We start from the raw sequence: 18278 nt of genomic DNA, 5'->3' as shown, positions 1-18278 counted from the left end.
TAGTTATTACTTTGAGGTTCGATAGAGAACGAGCTCCATCAAGCAAGGATATGAAAGGCGGAAATTATCTTTTGGATGCCCTGGTCGAGGAAGTCCACACTGGATCTGTACAAAACTATTCCACCGTCTTATTTTGCACTTGAATCACTATCATTGTGGAGGCTGTCTGAGGTGCCCAGTTACCATATCCAGAGGTGTGTGCCTTTTGAAGCCTTTATAGTAAGTACTTTTACTAAAGAATCTTTCCTTTGATGCAACAACATATTTTCCCAGGCTCATCCTGCCCACTGTGTGGCCGAACCAACTGAGGGACTTTAATCCGCAGATTACCGCATATTTGATAATATTGCATCTACGGCAGCAGTGAGATGTATAATCGCGGCCTTCTACTTATAGTTTTGAATGCCAGTGGCGAGATAAAAATGAAGTTTACGAGGGGGTTCCTATTGGGGATCGGGATGAATACCATTCTATCGTGTCGACTACCAGGGTGTGATTAGTGAGGTGGAAGATCAGCTGCACATCTGCACGGCTTATATCACTTTACAAGATCTTGAACGATAGGTGAGTGAGAAGGTCAATATAAATATAAAGGTCAATATCTATTTGGCAAACTTTTTTTGCAGACCCACTGTCAACCAAGAAATTTCTGACAGTGATACGCTCTTTTGAGAGCCCATTAAGTATTTTATGTATCAGTGGTCAGGCGTGAGGGATATTATTCTGTCTCACCACAATGTGGATGTAGGTTTAAGGTTGTTTTTTAAAGGGCTTTTTTTAATAACTTCTTACTTCGTAAGGTGCCGATGGAACTTTCCACACAATCAGTTCTCACCTCGTCGTCATGATAACGAGGGCCAAACTGCTCGTTTAGCATACGGTAGTAAATGGAGAGTTTGTTTACGATGAGCAGGTCATACGGTTGGAAAATCTGCTGAATGCGGTAAAGCACCAAGAGAAAGCAAGTGAAATTTCCAATTAAAATAACTTCATTTCTAGGTACAAGTTGAGGCTCCAATAAGCACCTTCCCGGCCAGGATATTGATATAGGCATCAGTACCAAGCCCTACTCTTATGTGGGACTCAGGATCGCTGGTGGACCAAAATGCCAATGCCCTGGGGAAGTGGGCACGGACTTGACCCACAAACAACTGACTGGATGCCCTGCGATCATACGAGAACTGAGCGATGAACACTCCAGTGGGATCACCAGGCAAGGAATCTGGTGTGATAACCATGTCCAACACGGATTACTTTGTCGAAAAGGGAAGCTGAGAGCAGTCCTGCCTTGGGACGAGAGGGTTCCACTGGTCCCGGAGGGAAGATAAGCACTACCTGTGAGAAAAACCGACATTGGACCCGCCCCACAAGATCCAGGTTAATACCTTGCCTCCAGGCAAAGGGCGATGCGTTTTCCTACACCCCAAGCCCTTCTGGCACAATCAAGGATCCAGGATGCGTGATCCTGCGGATACGTGGCTCTTCTTGAACATCTCGGCCAGCAGTGATGGAAGGAACTCCATCCACAGAAGGATTCCAGTGAAATGACTTCTTGGGTAGTTCCGCCTTTTTGCTTTAGATCCTGTTAATGGCCTTGGTTTATCTCCGGTAAAATGGAGCGCATACAGGAGTTCTATATAACCACCGGAGTTGCCTATTCCATAAGGAGGGGTAAGTCTTACATAGACTTTTCGATAGTCTTAAAAAATAACACTGATTTCCAGATGAACTCATTGCCATTCCGTTCGTTGTACAACAACAGGGACAGCGATTTGAACGTGGAGGTTACCTTTTACAACTCGGCCCTGGACTTTGACTTCCCCCAGCTAGATCCCAAGGCCACAAACCAGCCAAGTAAGTTATCCTTGATAGTTCCAAGTTTTTGAAAATCCTTAAACTTAATGATTCTTACAGAGGTGGAGCTCTACAGGCGTCGATCCCTGCAGGTGCCGGGTAGATCAGCCCGCTCAGTATCCTTTTTATCGTAACACCAAAGCGAGTTGGTTCTCTGTTGGTCAGGCAATGGGCTGCTTCTTCCCAAGCTGGCGACACAGTGGAGCAAAATCTGCTGGTGGAGCATCCTGGAGCCACGGAACGGGTTAACAGGGGCTTCCTTTTCGAACTGAACTCAAATGCCCAAAATAGGAGGAATGTTACCATTGCGGTTCCACGAAATGCAATTCCAGAATCCACGCGAATCGAGGTGTCAGCCGTTGGAGATCTGATTGGCAGTTTGGTGGGCAATCTGGACAGCCTCATCCTCCTGCCAACGGGCTGCGGTGAACAGACCATGGTGAACTTTGTGCCCAACTTGATGGTTCTACGCTACCTGGGAGTAAGTTAATATCAGGAAAGTTGTTCTAAAATTAAATGTTAAAAAATCTTTTTTCCAGCGCCTTCGCCAACTTACTCCAGAAGTGGAACTCCGTGCAACGAACAATCTGGCTGTTGGCTATCAAAGAATTCTTTATTATCGCCATGAGAATGGTGCTTTTAGTGCCTTCGGATTAGATGCCAAGAGGAGCTCCACCTGGCTGACTGCTTATGTGGCTCGATCCCTCCGACAGGCGGCTCCCTTCACCCAAGTGGATAGCAATGTCCTACAGAAGGCACTGACTTATCTGGGAAGTGTTCAGTCGGCAAATGGCGGGTTCGAAGAGCGTGGCGATGTCTTTGAGAGATTCGGCGATGATGGCATCAGTCTAACCGCCTTTGTGACCTTGGCTCTAATGGAAAATGTGGTAAGTAACACGGGCGACTAGCAATGAAATAGGAATTATCTCATAATTGGTCTAGGATCTCTATCCGGAATACCGGAATAATATCAACAAAGCCCTGGACTTTATCACCAGAGGCTTGGATGGGTCCAACAATCTGCATGCCATGGCCTTGGGCACTTATGTGCTCTCTCGGGCCAATCATAATGCGAAGGCAGCTTTCCTTCAGCGGTTGGACTCGATGGCTACCAACAAGGGTAAGCTAATCCATTTTCAAGAAGGTTATTTATTAATAAAGGGAATTCTATTAAGATGGTCGGAAATGGTGGAATAAGACAGCTCCCGCTGGTGAACAGCAGTCACCCTGGTACAATGCCACCCGGAGTGTCAACATTGAGATCTCCGCTTATGCCGCCTTGGCCCTTTTGGAAAACAACTTGGTGGGCGATGCCCTGCCCGTCTTGAACTGGCTAATGGATCAGCGAAATCCTAAAGGTGGCTTTGTGGCATCTCAGGATACGGTTGTGGGCCTACAAGCGCTCCTCGTGTTTGCCGAACGCTTCTCAAGTCAAGGAAATAATCTCCAAATCGGTTTTCATTATGGAGAAGGTGCCGAAACGATAATTAATGTGAATGCCGAAAACTCACTGGCTCTGCAAACAGTAGAGGTGAGCTTAAATATAGTTTGTCTAACTAATGATAGGATTAATGTTTAATCGTCATCTTTTTTAGCTGCCTAACAACCTCAAAAACCTGAGCGTTTCGGCCACTGGACGGGGCATGGCCTTGGCCCAGGTCAGCTACACTTACAACACGAATGTGACCAGTGCCTGGCCACGATTTGTACTCGATCCCACTGTGAATAGAAACTCCCATGCGGACTACCTTCATCTATCGGCCTGCACCAGCTTTGTTTCCGTGGCGGGCGAGGATGAACAGCGATCCAATATGGCCGTGATGGAAGTGCAACTGCCCAGTGGCTTTGTTGTGGACAGGGATACACTTCCCACCCTGGAATCGAGTGAGCGCATCAAGAAGGTTGAGACCCAGAACAGGAACACAAAGGTGGTTATATACTTTGATTACCTGGACAGGAGGGAGGTCTGTCCCACGCTGCACGCCTACAAGACCGTCAAGGTCACCAAGCATCGACCTGTGGCTGTGGTCATGTATGACTACTACGACAGCGGTAGGTTTAACGAATTTTAATCAAGATAATAAATTTATATATTTAAAAATCATTTTTAGCTCGTCGGGCTAGGCAGTTCTATAGGGCGCCCAAGTCGAACATCTGCGACATCTGTGAGCACGCCAACTGCGGTGACCTCTGCGAAAAGGCTGAGAAACGCGCCGCCAAGCGACCTGATGACTACACGGCGATAGCGGGTCGGAATTCAGGACTTGACCTCCAATCTGTTCCACTCCTATCGGTGGCACTGTTGGTGCTCTTGAAGAGCCTCAGCTGTTAGACGATATTGTTATTGCCACGAAATGTGGAACCAACAAGGAAATCGAAGCTTTAACAAAACCCACTCACATAGTCCCTAAGCTAGCCTAATGAATGCCGTGAACTAAACCTGATCTAAGTACATCTAACGATGCTAAAGTGTTGCCAATAAAGTGTTATAACGTTTACTAAAACCTGAAAGAAGTGTGTGATTTCTAAAATTTACATAAATTTGCAATGTTCTAATTTTACAATTTCTACATTTTTACATTTTACTTTACTTATTTTACACGAAATGCAAGAAGCCGAAAAACAAAATATTTCTCAAATGTTCCCTTGACAGATACACATTTGCCGATTTAAATTTGACAGGGTAGAAGAAACTTTTTAAAAATAGAAAATAGAAATTTTAACACTTATCACACTAAGTCTAGTTCAGTATGCTAAATTCTAGGCACAGCCATAAGTGAAAATGGCTGATAACGCGCCTCCAACAGATCCTTCGCGCAAGGAGAAGCGCATAGAAAGGGACGAGAATCGTGGCCAGTGGAAATCCAACTCGGAGTTCATCCTCTCACTTCTTGGTTATGCCATAGGCATCGGCAATGTGTGGCGCTTTCCCTATCTCTGTTACCGCAGTGGCGGCGGTAAGTACTCAGCTCAATCATCCACCCACCCACCGTTCAGCAAATCGATGAGTGAGCTCAAGCTCTTGCCGCTCCCAAAATAGCGCACCACTGACGTCAACGGGCGAGACTGGTGCACTGAGAGGCGATGGTTATTTTTAGGCTTTAGCTTTAGCTTTCGCTTCGAGTGAAAGCTGGCAAAGCTCGGGCACTTTTGATGGCCATTTGGCCAGCCGAACAGCGACGCCTTCGATAGCTCAGTTGGTAGAGCGGTGGACTGTAGAGTTTTCTCGATGCTTGGTGATGTTTGGTGATGCGAGCTGAGGCAGGACATTCTGGGCCAAAACAATACCCTGGCTCCCAGATTCCTGATGCCTGCTCTCGTGTCATCAGTTACTTATCCGAGATATGTTGGAATCCATAGGTCGCTGGTTCAAATCCGGCTCGAAGGATACTTCTTTTTCGGGTGTTCTTAAAATTCCCTTTTTTTGTTCGCTTTTCTTTTGAGAATTTAAGAATTTCTGTCTGTACTCTCCATTTTAGCTGCTTTCCTTATCCCCTATTTGCTGATGGTAGTTTTAGCCGGTATTCCCCTATTTTACATGGAGGTTCTGATCGGACAATTTTCTGGCACGGGCTGCACGGGAATGTTTCGGATGACGCCCCTGTTAAAGGGGACCGGCATTGCTCAGGTGGTAGTGAACGCTTACTGCGTCTGCTACTACTCAGTAATTATATCCTATCCCATCCGTATGATATCCTACTGCTTTTTCAAGAAGGTGCCTTGGGAGGACTGTAAAAATCCATGGAATACCGACAGATGTGTCGTCGGTGATGCGGTAAGCATTGACATTGATTCACCGGAAGTATCCTTGGCTACATTGCATACTAAATAAAATCTCAGGTGAGAAAATTTAATCGTTCGGAGGATTTTCAAACTGCCGCCGACCAGTTCTTTCAGTAAGTGTCAATTATTTTCGTTAGTAATATTTTATTAACTAGCCTTTAGTTAACTTTAGAGTTTTAATTCAAATCTTCTTTTGCAGCAGGGAAGTTCTGAAAATCTCATCAAGCATTTCCGAAATTGGCGGCATGGTGTGGCAGCAGCTTGTGAGCTTGCTAATCACCTGGATTATTATCTACCTATGCCTGATACGTGGAATCAAATCGGTATGTCCTGCAGTTCTTGTTCATCTTCATCCTGCCTAACCCCAATCGAAAACAGGTGGGAAAGGTGGTCTACTTCACGGTACCCTTTCCGTATGTACTGCTGTTTATCCTGTTCGTCCGAGGTGTCACATTACCTGGTGCCTGGACGGGAATCAAGTTCTACCTGTATCCCGAGTGGGTTCGCCTTCTGGACCTCAAAGTCTGGGCGGATGCCGCCATTCAGATGTTCTTTGGCCTGGGACCAGGCTGGGGTGGAATAATCAATATGGCCAGTTTCAATAACTTCCGGAACAATCCCAAGTACGACTCCGTTCTCATAGTGTCGATCAACGTGTTTACCAGTGTTTTTGCGGGATTTGTGGTGTTCTCTGTTCTGGGTTTCCTCTCGGGTAAGTGAATTTTCGTATGCGCATATTTGAAAGCCTTCAGAAGTTTTCATTCCAAAGAAAAGTCGGGCATTCCTGTGGATAGGGTGGCTACAGGTGGAGCAGGACTGGCCTTTGTCACCTATCCAGAGGCCATTGCCATGATGCCAGTCCCGCAGCTCTGGTCGCTCATGTTCTTCCTTATGCTATTTCTCCTGGGTATCGATAGTGTGGTATGTTGTAAATCTATCACAGATATCAAAATAATGCATTTGGTATTTGCTAAATCTTTCGCCATCCACAGTTTGTCCAACTGGAGGCCATCATGTCATCCATTTTGGATGAGTGGCTCTGGGCGCGTCAGCACAAATATAAACTAACGCTAATTTCTTGCCTAACCTTTTTCGGGCTCTCAACCTTAATGTGCACGAATGTAAGTATTCCCAAAAATAGTTAAGCCGCCTTCTAATTTTTCTTCTACAAATTTAAGGGTGGAATGTATATCCTGCAGCTTTTGGACTGGTACTCCTCGGCGATAGCCGTAATTGTCATTTGTTTGGTGGAGATCATTATGGTGTCCTATATCTATGGCATTAAAAACTTTCTGCTAGATGTCGAGTTTATGCTTGGCAAACGGCCAAGTCTAATGTGGAGAATCTCCTGGCAGATCGTCACTCCCATAATCCTAGTCGTAAGTAGTTTTTAGACTCTAAAAAGTTTTCTTATCTATTAAAAAACCTTAAATGAAAAGTTTTTATTAATAACATAATATTTTCAGTTCATTCTCATAACGAGCATCGTGTTTATTCGGTCGGTCACCTACAACAACGTTTCGTACCCGCATTGGGCCATTTCCATCGGCTGGCTTACTTTTGTGTCGTCAGTTATTTGGATACCTCTATATATATTCTATATCATGATCCGGAAGCGAACCTCGATACGCGAAAGCCTGAAGAAACGACTAAAGCCCCTGGATTGGACCCCAGCGGATCCCCAATATAGAGCGGAATACGAGGCCTTTCGGAAGCAGCGCCGAATGCCAGGCTTTATGTCAGAGACAGACATTGAGAGTACCAAATAGGTTTAGTTTTTTAATTCACTCATACATTTGTATATTTTAACCATATCACGAGTTCAGAAGAATATTCTCTAGTAAAGGTAATAAAATCCATAGGAAAGTATTTTCAGAATATGCACCGTTCGAGGTAAGGCCGCGAGTTGGAAAAGAATATCTACAAAAATTATCTTTCATTTTATAATCGTTCGGTCAAATGGTATAATCTAACAGGTGATAAGAGTTTTGGACTATATAAAATATTAATATTCTTGATTAGGATCTAAAGCATGCATATTCTAAGGATGTCGCCTAAAGAAATGTATGTTTTAAGTTGTCGCAAAAACAACATGGTCAGTTTATGAAGACACTTTGCAAAAAAATTGTAAAATTAATAAACACTGTAACGGCTATCAGATTGTCGGAAGTGCGCTTAAAAATGTAATGTGTTTTTAAATTCTTATCACTTATTCATTCACGTCATCGATAAGCTCAAAAAGTTGGTCGGTCACCTCCGTTTGCCCTTCAGCTTCCCCGTAACGCTGGCGGTGCTCCTCCTCAGCCGGATACCAATCTGTGGGTCGACAGGTGCGTCTGAACCGCTCGCAAAAGGAGCCGCTGCTCTGGTAAACGTAGTAAAATCCGTAGGCAGGTATTGCCAGAGCGCATAGCACCAAAAGTATATAGTGAATCGAATGGGCCACTACATACTTCTGATAGTGTTCTCGTCTTAAAAACTTTATTCCCGATACCTAGTATGGAAATTAAATTAGCAAAGTAACAAAATCGAATCCTATGTTGGTAACAAACCAAACAACCCAGCAAAATAAACGGGGCTATGAAGCGGAGTGTGAAAACCTTCCAGGAGGCAAACGGCTGCCCCAGCATGAATTTAATATCCCGCTGGAAACGTTCCCGTCCGTAGATCCACAAAACCACCAAAAGAAACAGAAAGTGGAGCACACTGTGTGACACAGTAATACTGTGACTAAACCCCATAACGAACATAATTCCATGCTGAAAATCATACAAGACAAAATGGTATATTTCACAGTTAATGTTATGTTTAAGATGTTTGATAAAATACTTACATTGACGCTATGGGCACAGGAACAAACTGCCAAGCCTCCAATGAGGCCAAAGGTTACTTCCATTTTTCTCTTTCTAAGTGCTTCAAACTCGTCGAATAAGCTTTGCAGGATAGTAAAGATTTGTGTTGCCTGCAATTGAGAACAATCTTAAGACTAAAAGCAATAAATATTTGAAGAGGAATGATTCTACTCAGAGAAATCCGGCCATTTGCTTAACAATTTCAAACTTACCAACACAATAAGACCAGCCATTAATAACATTGTATAGTAAAGAACAGTCCAAAGGTTCGGCCAACCCACGGAGCATAAAGCAGAAGCACCGCTCAGATAGTACGTCCAGTAGACATTAACAATATGATCTTCAGAAAGTCCTGTAATGAAAAAAAGAATTACTGCAAATCTGAATCAAATCACATTTTTCCCTAATAAATGGTTTCTGTCCGATGCTGCTTCTTATAATGTCTTGTTGTAGTTACCTGTGTAGTAGTAATCGAGCATACAGTGAAGCATGTCAAACATGATGAAAATTAAGACCTGTCCGATGGAAATAATCCAGCTGTACGACATTATGTTGGTCCTGAACCCATTGAAACTGGACAGAGCTATCACACTGCCCCAACCAGCCCCTAATCCAAATACGACCATACCAAATGTTCGGCCGATTTCGTATTCCACATCAAGGACTTTGGGAGTAAAATATCTTTCCAGCCCTTTCATGGCTCCTGGGATAAACGAAATTCGCATAAAGCACACCAACAGAAGACACAGTGTTGCAACAACCATATATCGTATGAACTTTCCAAACTTTGCGGTCTCTGAAAACTTATAGAATATAACTGCAATCGTTGCCCAAATGGGAACGTAGAGGCCCACATAATTCCAGTCTACCGGATAGTCGTCTTTTGAGTTGTAAGTGGTAAATTGGTAACTGTCAAAATAAAAAACAAATCAGAAAATATTATTTGATAAATAATAAATTCACCTTAGCATATAATGGTGTAATAGTATGGTGTACTATTAGTAATAACCTTCGCTGCTGTCACTTTGGACTCTGGTTGTAGTTTCCCTTCAATTTGTCGTATACTCAATATATATATATATAAGTCTTATTAGTTTATGTCTTATCCAATTTTAGAATAATAATTTTGTTAACGCCGATAATATTAACTGCCGCCACCTATTGTCAGAAAATAGTAACTAACCTCGCTGCCCATTTGATAAACTAAATAAATATGAAATAATGTTCCGATTTGAATAATTGTTATTAAATCGAGAAGAACAGACAAGAAAGTGTTACATAAGTTATAAATAAAGTAAAATAATATAATATATTTTATATTTTACATTATATATATAAAGGTAATAAAGTTTAACCAATTTGAAAACGAAATGAAATATGACTCCTTGTGATGTGATTGCACTTTCAATCACTGAAATATCTTGAAATTCTCACTGGATTCAAAAAGTTCTGTTTACTGTGGTATGGACCTTATATAATAGTTTAATACTTACTCAAAGTAGAGACTGGACGGTACGTCGACATATTTTGAATCATTGGTGTGTGTTGAAGAGTTTATATACGAGTAGCCCGATTCCATTGTTAAATGACATGTCTTTAAGCAACAAGAAAATTGTAATAGTTTTCGATTGAAACTCTCTTAATAACGTTTCTTACAGTAAGTCCTTGAGACTCATTGAACCACGACGATAACCCCTCGCAACACCAAGGCAGAATGGGTTTAAAGGAGTGCCATATGTAGAAAAGTGGAACAGAAGCGAACGTGCCGTAGTAAATGAGAAAGATGGTAGTCAGGAAAGGACTCAAATAACCTATGCCTAAAAATCATTATTGAAATAAAACAGAATACATATTTTCTGGTAAATATTAGTTACCTTTAAAGAAAGGAGCCAGACGTAAGGCGGTGATGAAGCCACTGCTCGAAAACTGGCCCATATAAGAGTGAATGACCAAGACCGGAACCACATAGATAACCATATACACAAAGTATGGCAGCATTGCAACAACTAAAGTTAGCAAATAGAACTTAATTCAAGCATAAAATGTCTAAGATATACATTTAGAACTCTGATTTAACGTGATACAGAAGTAAAACTTGTTCAGCAAAGACAATATATTATGTATAAGAAGTATTAGTCTTAAATATGCATTATTGGAACAACGCCCCTAAAAAGATAAGGTTAGCACTGAAGCTTAAACCTTGTAAGGTATATAATTTGGTTTTAAAAGTTCCTATAACTTACGGCTCATATCGCCATACAGATTCGTCTTCAGGACTAGGCCTATGCAGGCAAAAATGAAGTCCGTTGGTTTTTCCCACTGCCCTCTTCCTAAATCGGGAGAAGCTGACTTATGCGCCATCCCATACAAGTTTTTATAAACCTTGTTGCAACCACAATATTAATAATCAGGATAAATTAGGTCACTGTGATCCTATTTTGCAAGCCAATAGAGGTATGAATAGTACAACTGATACCGAAAAACTAAATTCTATTCCGCTAATAAACCTCTGTTCAGCTCATCCCACTCAAGTGAGATAACTATGTTATGGTCATAGTTAAAAAATGCATAGTTGCAAATGAAAAGTCACAATGATACACACATCAATATTGCGTTGTGTGTGTGATATGGGGATAGAGCCAAGGAGATCTTGGAAAAGGAAAAAGCTCTCTCTCTCTCTCTCTGCAACCGCGCTTTTGCTCTCCATTCGTTCTTTGTGAACTTACTTTCTACTTACTTGCTTCCAGACAACGAGAGCGTGTGCTTGTAAAATGAATATTCTAAACTATAATTGAAGGGATTTATTATTTGGCAAATCGGGCATGAATAATACTTAGGTGTATTTTTCGTTTCAATTAAGTTCAGAGTAACATTATTTAATTCAATGCGAATTCATTTGCAAATTATACCCCTTTGTATACTTAATACACAAAACTTATCTTTGTATGTTAAAGCAGAAGATTACACTTGACTTATCTATGAACATTTTTGCAATAACTACAAGTAAGTTCCAGGAATGAAAGTAGGCCGGTATTTCATAAACGTCAGGAATCATCCGGAAATGACTCAGTGCCCCAGTTCCCAGCAAAGTAAGCCCCGTGAGTTGGAAAAGAAAATCTACAAACTTACTGAAAAACAATAATAATAATAATAAAAAGGAAATTATCTTTTAATTTTTCTTTGTAGATATAGTGGTTGTGGTTTCTACTATATACTAGTATAGTACAGTATTATATAGTATTGATCAGGATCAATCGCTCTGTCCGTCGGCCCGCCCGTCTCTCCGCCCATCGTATAACCGCTGAGATCTCAGAAACCATAATATATATTAAGCATATTTTAGGGTTTATGATTCGGTTCGAATACTTTTTGATGAACCAAAAAAAGTTTATTGGTAAATTTAAGCTTAAAAGCCCCTCATGGATAGTGACGTCACCGTCCCAAAGTATAAAATTCTTAATCTTATTTATTTTATTTATTTATATTTAATAATAAATATTTACATTTTTCTAAAGCACTTTAAAAATGTACTAGCTTAAAGCGAGAAGTGCAAATTATACCAAGCCGAAAAGATTTTACCAAAAATTGTTCTTCATTGAAACTTAAAAATAGTTTTTTTTATATATTGTATATACGTGTATACAAATATTGGACACAAATCCGTTTAAAAATGTAATGTATTTTGATAATCTTATCACCTATTCATTCACATCATCGATAAGCTCAAAAAGTTGGTCGGTCACCTCCGTTTGCCCTACAGCTTCCCCGTAACGCTGGCGGTGCTCCTCCACAACCGGATACCAATCGGTGGGTCGACAGGTGCGTCTGAAGCGCTCGCAAAAGGAGCCGCTGTTCTGGTAAACGTAGTAATATCCATAGCCATGTATTGCCAGAGCGGATAACACCAAAAGTATATAGTGAATCGTGTGTCTGAAGAATCATGTGGAACTTAATTGACTCTTTAATGTATGTAATGTTGTGTACACAACCAGATTTATGTACTTTAAAAGTAAGAATAATATTCCTATAGGGTAAGTTGATTCTAATTGGACTGGAGATGAAACTGACAAAAGAAGTACGAACGGATACCTATGTATCTATATCTGCCTATACCTACATATCTATATATATGTATATGCCTATTTATTTGGAGTGCCTTGAAACAAAATTCTCTTGCGGCTTCATCTACCGTAGCCGAAGATGTAAGAGAGCATTATGGCTCTTTAATGATGTTAATGATATTAAGAAGACAACCAAGGATGTATTAGCATAGCGAATAATCCTAAGTACCGGAAGAGGTATAATTTCCATTTTCTAGGAAGCAAAATAAACCAATCTGTATCAAGTATCTTCCCCTCAAACAAACAAATCCATTACCAACAGTTGCTGGATCAGAAAAGAAAATATTCTTTATAAAGTCGGAAACGCTTCCTTCTATCTGTTACATACTTCTCAACGAATCTAATATACTCTTTTACTCTACGAGTAACGGGTATAAATACCCCAAACAAAGGAAAGATAAATACGAAAAGAAAAGAACACAGCCTTTAAAAAAAATTATTTTATTTTCTTCATTCATTTCCATCTGTGTGGATTTTGAGGTGGCGCGTTGAAACTGCAAAAGTCACAATGATACACACATACATATGTACAATATGTGGTGTGATCTTGGACATAGAAAAGGCTCTCTCGCTTGGCTCTCCCTCTTTCTCTATCTCTCTGCCACCGAGCTTTTGTTCTCCATTTATTCTTTGTCCACACTTTACTTGCTTCCACACAATGAGAACGTGCGGCTGTAAAGTAAATATTCTAAAACATAATTGGAGGGCTTTATTATCACATAATCCTTCCCTTTTCCTTATAAAACACGTATCCACGTATTTCCCAATATTTGTGTAATAACTTCGTGAACATATATCACTTATCACTTATTCATTCACGTCATCGATAAGCTCAAAAAGCTGGTCCGTCACCTCCGTTTGGCCTACAGCTTCGCCGTAACGCTGGCGGTGCTCCTCCTCAACAGGATACCAATCTGTGGGTCGACAGGTGCGTCTGAAGCGCTCGCAAAAGGAGCCGCTGTTCTGGTAAACGTAGTAAAATCCATAGGCAGGTATTGCCAGAGCGCATAGCACCAAAAGTATATAGTGAATCGAATGGACCACTGCATACTGCTGATAGTGTTCCCGTCTTAAATATTTTATTCCCGATACCTAGTATGGAAATTAAATTAGCAAAGTAACAAAATCGAATCCTATGTTGGTAACAAACCAAACAACCCAGCAAAAAAAACGGAGCAATGAAGCGGAGTGTGAAAACCTTCCAGGAGGCAAACGGCTGCCCCAGCATGAACTCAATATCCCGCTGGAAACGTTCTCGCCCGTAGATCCACAAAACCACCAAAAGAAGCAGAAAGTGGAGCACACTGTGTGTCACAGTAATATTGTGAGCAAAGCCCATAACGAACATAATTCCATGCTGAAAATCATACAAGACAAAATGGTTTATTTCACATTTAATGTTGTGTTTTAGATGTTTGATAAAATACTTACAGACACGCAATGGGCACAGGAACAGATTGCCAGGCCTCCAATGAGGCCAAAGGTTACTTCCATTTTTCTCTTTCTAAGTGTTTCAAACTCGTCGAATAAGCTTTGGAGGATAGTGAAGATTTGTGTCGTCTGCAATTGAGAACAAATATACTCAGCTAGTTAAGAGTAAAATCAAGAAATATTGGGAGAGGATTCACAATTTCAAACTTACCAAAACAATAAGACCAGCCATTAATAACATTGTATAGAAAAGAACAGTCCAAAGGTTCGGCCAACCCACGGAGGATAATGCAGAAGCACCGCTCAGATAGTACGTCCAGTAGACATTAACAATATGATCTTCAGAAAGTCCTGTAATGAAAAAAGGAATTACTGCAAATCTGAATCAAATCACATTTATTCCTAATAAATGGTTTCTGTCTGATGCTGCTTCTTATGTCTTGTTGTAGTTACCTTCGTAGTAGTGAACGATCATACAGTGAAGCATGTCAAACATGATGAAAATTAAGGCCTGTCCGATGGAAATAATCCAACTGTATGACATTATGTTGGTCCTGAACCCATTGAAACTGGACAGAGCTATCACACTGCCCCAACCAGCCCCTAATCCAAATACGACCATACCAAATGTTCGGCCGATTTCGTATTCCACATAAAGGACTTTGGGAGTAAAATATCTTTCCAGCCCTTTCATGGCTCCTGGGATAAGCGAAATTCGCATAAAGCACACCAACAGAAGACACAGTGTTGCAACAACCATATATCGTATGAACTTTCCAAACTTTGCGGTCTCTGAAAACTTATAGAATATAACTGCAATCGTTGCCCAAATGAGAACGCAGAGGCCCACATAATTCCAGTCTACCGGATCGTCGTCTTCTGAGTTGTAAGTGGTAAATTGGTAGCTGTCAAAATAAAAAACCAAATTAGTAAAATATTATTTGATAAATAATAAATTAACCTTAGCATATAATGGTGTAATAGTATGGTGTATTAGTAATAACCTTCGCTGCTGTCACTTTGGACTCTGGTTGTAGTTTCCCTTCAATTTGTCGTATACTCAATATATATAAAACGAGAAGTAAGTAAAAACAACTCAGAACTTTTAGATAGCTTAGTTTTAGTCTTATTAGTTTATGTCTTATCCACCTTTAAAATAATAATTTTGTTAACGCCGATAATATTAAGTGCCGCCACCTATTGTCAGAAAATAGTAACTAACCTCGCTGCCCATTTGATAAACTAAATAAATATGAAATAATGTTCCGATTTGAATAATTGTTATTAAATCGAGAAGAACAGAGAAGAAAGTGTTATACGAGGTGTGTTCAAAAAGTAAGGTGACTCTTCAAATTTCGCGAATTTCAAATTTTTCGATTATCGAAACCTTTTAGAAGTTATACGAGGTGTGTTCAAAAAGTAAGGTGACTTTTCAAATTTCAAATTTTTCAAATTTTTCGATTATCTTCAGTTTTGGGAACAAGAAAAAGTCACATGGGGCCAAATCCGGTGAATATGGTGGCTGAGGCATTATTGTGGTGTTGTTTTTGGCCAAAAAATCCAAATCCTTTGATCCATATTTTTCGATAGCAAAAAATCGCCGAGCTCGCAAAACAACTTGTAACTTTACGCCTCTCACAACCAAACAAAAGAGGATGTTCCATTGAAACTTGGTACAGATGTTAGGGAAGAGTGTACCAATATAACAAAACAAAAATATCGATAATCGAAAAATTTGAAATTCGCGAAATTTGAAGAGTCACCTTACTTTTTGAACACACCTCGTACAAGTGTAATACTTAGTGTATACTAAGTGTAAGACTGCGTGCCGCCTCAAGAAGCGTCTCTAGAGTGCATTGTCCAAACTTTGTATCTCTTATGTGAACTGTGATTTCAGCGTTCAGACGGACAGACGGGTATGGAAAAATAGACTCATTCATTTATCCCTTCAAGGAATTTTATATATATAGTATATCCTTATATATATATTTACTTATATTTTTATTCTTGCATACAAGGTGCCTTCCAAAGTCAACAAGACCTTTATCGGCAAAATAAATTTATTTTATTCAACGATGCTTTCGGCTAATTTATGATGAACTCACGCACAGTTTCATTGGATTGATTTTGATCGTCATATATATCCTCACGACCTCTTTGGAAACTTTGAAACCACCCGTGCACTCAGCTACTGGATAGACAATCATCACCATAAACTCGTTGCATCAAATGAAACGTTTTGGTAAAAGTTTAACCAATTTTGAAACGAAATTGAATTTGACTCTTTGTGATGTTTGCACTTTCAATCACTGAAATATCTTGAAATTCTCACTGAATTCAAAAAGTTCTGTTTATGGACCTTATATAATAGTGTAATACTTACTCAAAGTAGAGACTGGACGGTACGTTAACATATTTTGAATCATTGGTGTGTGTTGAAGAGTTTATATACGAGTAGCCCGATTCCATTGTTAAATGACATGTCTTTAAGCAACAAGAAAATTGTAATAGTTTTCGATTGAAACTCTCTTAATAACGTTTCTTACAGTAAGTCCTTGAGACTCATTGAACCACGACGATAACCCCTCGCAACTCCAAGGCAGAATGGGTTTAAAGGAGTGCCATATGTAGAAAATTGGAACAGAAGCGAACGTGACGTAGTAAATGAGAAAGATGGTAGTGAGGAAAATGCTCAAATATCCTATGCCTAAAAATCATTATTGAAATAAAACAGAAAACTTATTTTCTGGTAAATATTAGTTACCTTTAAAGAAAGGAGCCAGACGTAAGGCGGAGATGAAGCCACTGCTCGAAAACTGGCCCATATAAGAGTGAATGACCAAGACCGGAACCACATAGATAACCATATACACAAAGTATGGCAGCATTCCAACAACTAAAGTTAGCAAATAAAACTTAATTCAAGCATAAAATGTCTAAGATATACATTTAGAACTCTGATTTAACGTGATACAGAAGTATAACTTGTTCAGCGAAGATAATATATTTTATGTATAAGAAGTATTAGTCTAAATTATGCATTATTGGAACAACGCCCCTAAAACCCCCTTACGCCCTTAAACCTTGTTAGGTATATAATTTGGTTTTAAAAGTTCCTATAACTTACTGCTCATATCGCCATACATATTCGTCTTCAGGACTAGTCCTATGGAGGCAAAAATGAAGTCCGTTGGTTTTTCCCACTGCCCTCGTCCTAAATCGGGAGAAGCTGACTTATGCGCCATCCCATACGAGTTTTTATAAACCTTGTTGCAACCACAATATTAATAATCAGGATAAATTAGGTCACTGTGATCCTGCTTTGCAAGCCAATAGACAGAGCTTTGAATAGTACAACCGATTAAGGAAAACTAAATTCTATTTCTCTAATAAGCCGCTGTTCACCTCATCCGACACAGCTCAGATAACCAAGATCTGGTCATAGTTACTGTTGCAAATTAGTGCAAAATGGAAAAGTCACAATGATACACACATACTGTGAGAGCTAGGGATAAAGCCTAGTAGATCTCAGAAAGAGAGAAAATCTCTCTCTTGGTTCTTTCTCTCCATCTGCAACTGAGCTTTTGTTCTCCATTCATTCTTTGTTCACACTTCTACACTTTCAAGACATTTATAGCAACCAGCTTTTGTCCAGTACACCGAAGTTCCATTGTTTGAAAATACTGCTCGTTGTTGAGGCTCCCAACTTGATGCGACACTTGGCTATCACAGTAACGGCTTACAACACGGCGTGGGTTCAAAGATACAATCGTCCACGGCATATACTAAATTCATTTTTAAAGCCTATAGTTTATGAGCTAGCAACAACAAAAACAAATGCAGCAATATCATGCAAGGTATCGGACGGAACATACTAAATTGTTCGCCGTGGTTTATGTTCAGAACTCAAATGGAGATTCCATAAGATGTCGTGTTTTGTTGGACATTGGCTCAGAACTGTCTTATGTATCCTAATGGTGTATCAAAGCTCACGGATTGACACGGTTCGCTTCACACATCGATCAAGGCTCACGCTGCTGTAGTGTACAGCCGATTAGAAAACGAAGGTTTCATCGAAGTATAAATAGTAGCTGCAAAACAAATGGTGGCTTAACTGACGCAAGAATCCTTGCCACGCCTGAACCTTTCCGCTGCACTCAACAAATCACACCAACAAGAGAAATTACCAATATCATGATCACGAAGGTGGCAAAATTCAGAAAGGTTTTATACCTAT

At 40.2% G+C, this 18278-nt stretch overlaps 3 protein-coding genes, 1 non-coding gene and 1 pseudogene across 4 annotated transcripts; 3 read left to right on the top strand and 2 right to left on the bottom strand.

Moving 5' to 3' along the window:
- Nucleotides 1-50: 50 nt before the first annotated feature.
- On the top strand, nucleotides 51-4351 carry LOC121530491 (annotated as a pseudogene).
- Nucleotides 4352-4636: 285 nt separating this feature from the next.
- Nucleotides 4637-7406, top strand: LOC121530486 (sodium- and chloride-dependent glycine transporter 1-like). Its single transcript, XM_041819610.1, has 9 exons — nucleotides 4637-4811; nucleotides 5334-5629; nucleotides 5695-5750; nucleotides 5837-5960; nucleotides 6016-6349; nucleotides 6407-6558; nucleotides 6630-6758; nucleotides 6816-7016; nucleotides 7104-7406. Exons 1-9 carry the CDS (start codon nucleotides 4637-4639, stop codon nucleotides 7404-7406), a joined length of 1770 nt encoding a protein of 589 aa, XP_041675544.1.
- Trnay-gua lies at nucleotides 5037-5242 on the top strand. The gene is made up of 2 exons: nucleotides 5037-5073; nucleotides 5207-5242. It is a non-coding gene; the product is annotated as a tRNA-Tyr (tRNA).
- Nucleotides 7407-7846: 440 nt separating the features above from the next.
- LOC121530490 (sodium- and chloride-dependent neutral and basic amino acid transporter B(0+)-like) lies at nucleotides 7847-10850 on the bottom strand. The gene is given in 9 exon segments (XM_041819615.1): nucleotides 7847-8131; nucleotides 8190-8396; nucleotides 8471-8599; nucleotides 8702-8841; nucleotides 8947-9398; nucleotides 9959-10083; nucleotides 10146-10306; nucleotides 10364-10495; nucleotides 10733-10850. Coding segments are annotated over 9 exon segments (1749 nt in total).
- A 1337-nt stretch (nucleotides 10851-12187) lies between these two features.
- On the bottom strand, nucleotides 12188-17286 carry LOC121530489 (sodium- and chloride-dependent neutral and basic amino acid transporter B(0+)-like). The gene is given in 10 exon segments (XM_041819614.1): nucleotides 12188-12343; nucleotides 13430-13702; nucleotides 13761-13967; nucleotides 14042-14170; nucleotides 14253-14392; nucleotides 14495-14946; nucleotides 16401-16525; nucleotides 16588-16748; nucleotides 16806-16937; nucleotides 17169-17286. Coding segments are annotated over 10 exon segments (1893 nt in total).
- Between the last annotated feature and the right edge of the window lie 992 nt (nucleotides 17287-18278).

The sequence above is a fragment of the Drosophila eugracilis genome, unplaced genomic scaffold (genome assembly GCF_018153835.1).
Source record: "Drosophila eugracilis isolate 14026-0451.02 unplaced genomic scaffold, ASM1815383v1 contig_854, whole genome shotgun sequence".
NCBI lineage: Eukaryota > Metazoa > Arthropoda > Insecta > Diptera > Drosophilidae > Drosophila > Drosophila eugracilis.
The sequence above is the reverse complement of the archived record's forward strand: the minus strand, read 5'-3'. Positions and strand labels throughout refer to the sequence as shown.

Coding starts and splice junctions, on each gene's coding strand:
- LOC121530486 (XM_041819610.1), top strand. CDS start 4,637: ATGGCTGATAACGCGCCTCCAACAGATCCTTCGCGCAAGGAGAAGCGC. Junction 5,630..5,694: donor GATGTGTCGTCGGTGATGCG/GTAAGCATTGAC, acceptor ATAAAATCTCAG/GTGAGAAAATTTAATCGTTC. Junction 6,350..6,406: donor TGTTCTGGGTTTCCTCTCGG/GTAAGTGAATTT, acceptor TTCATTCCAAAG/AAAAGTCGGGCATTCCTGTG.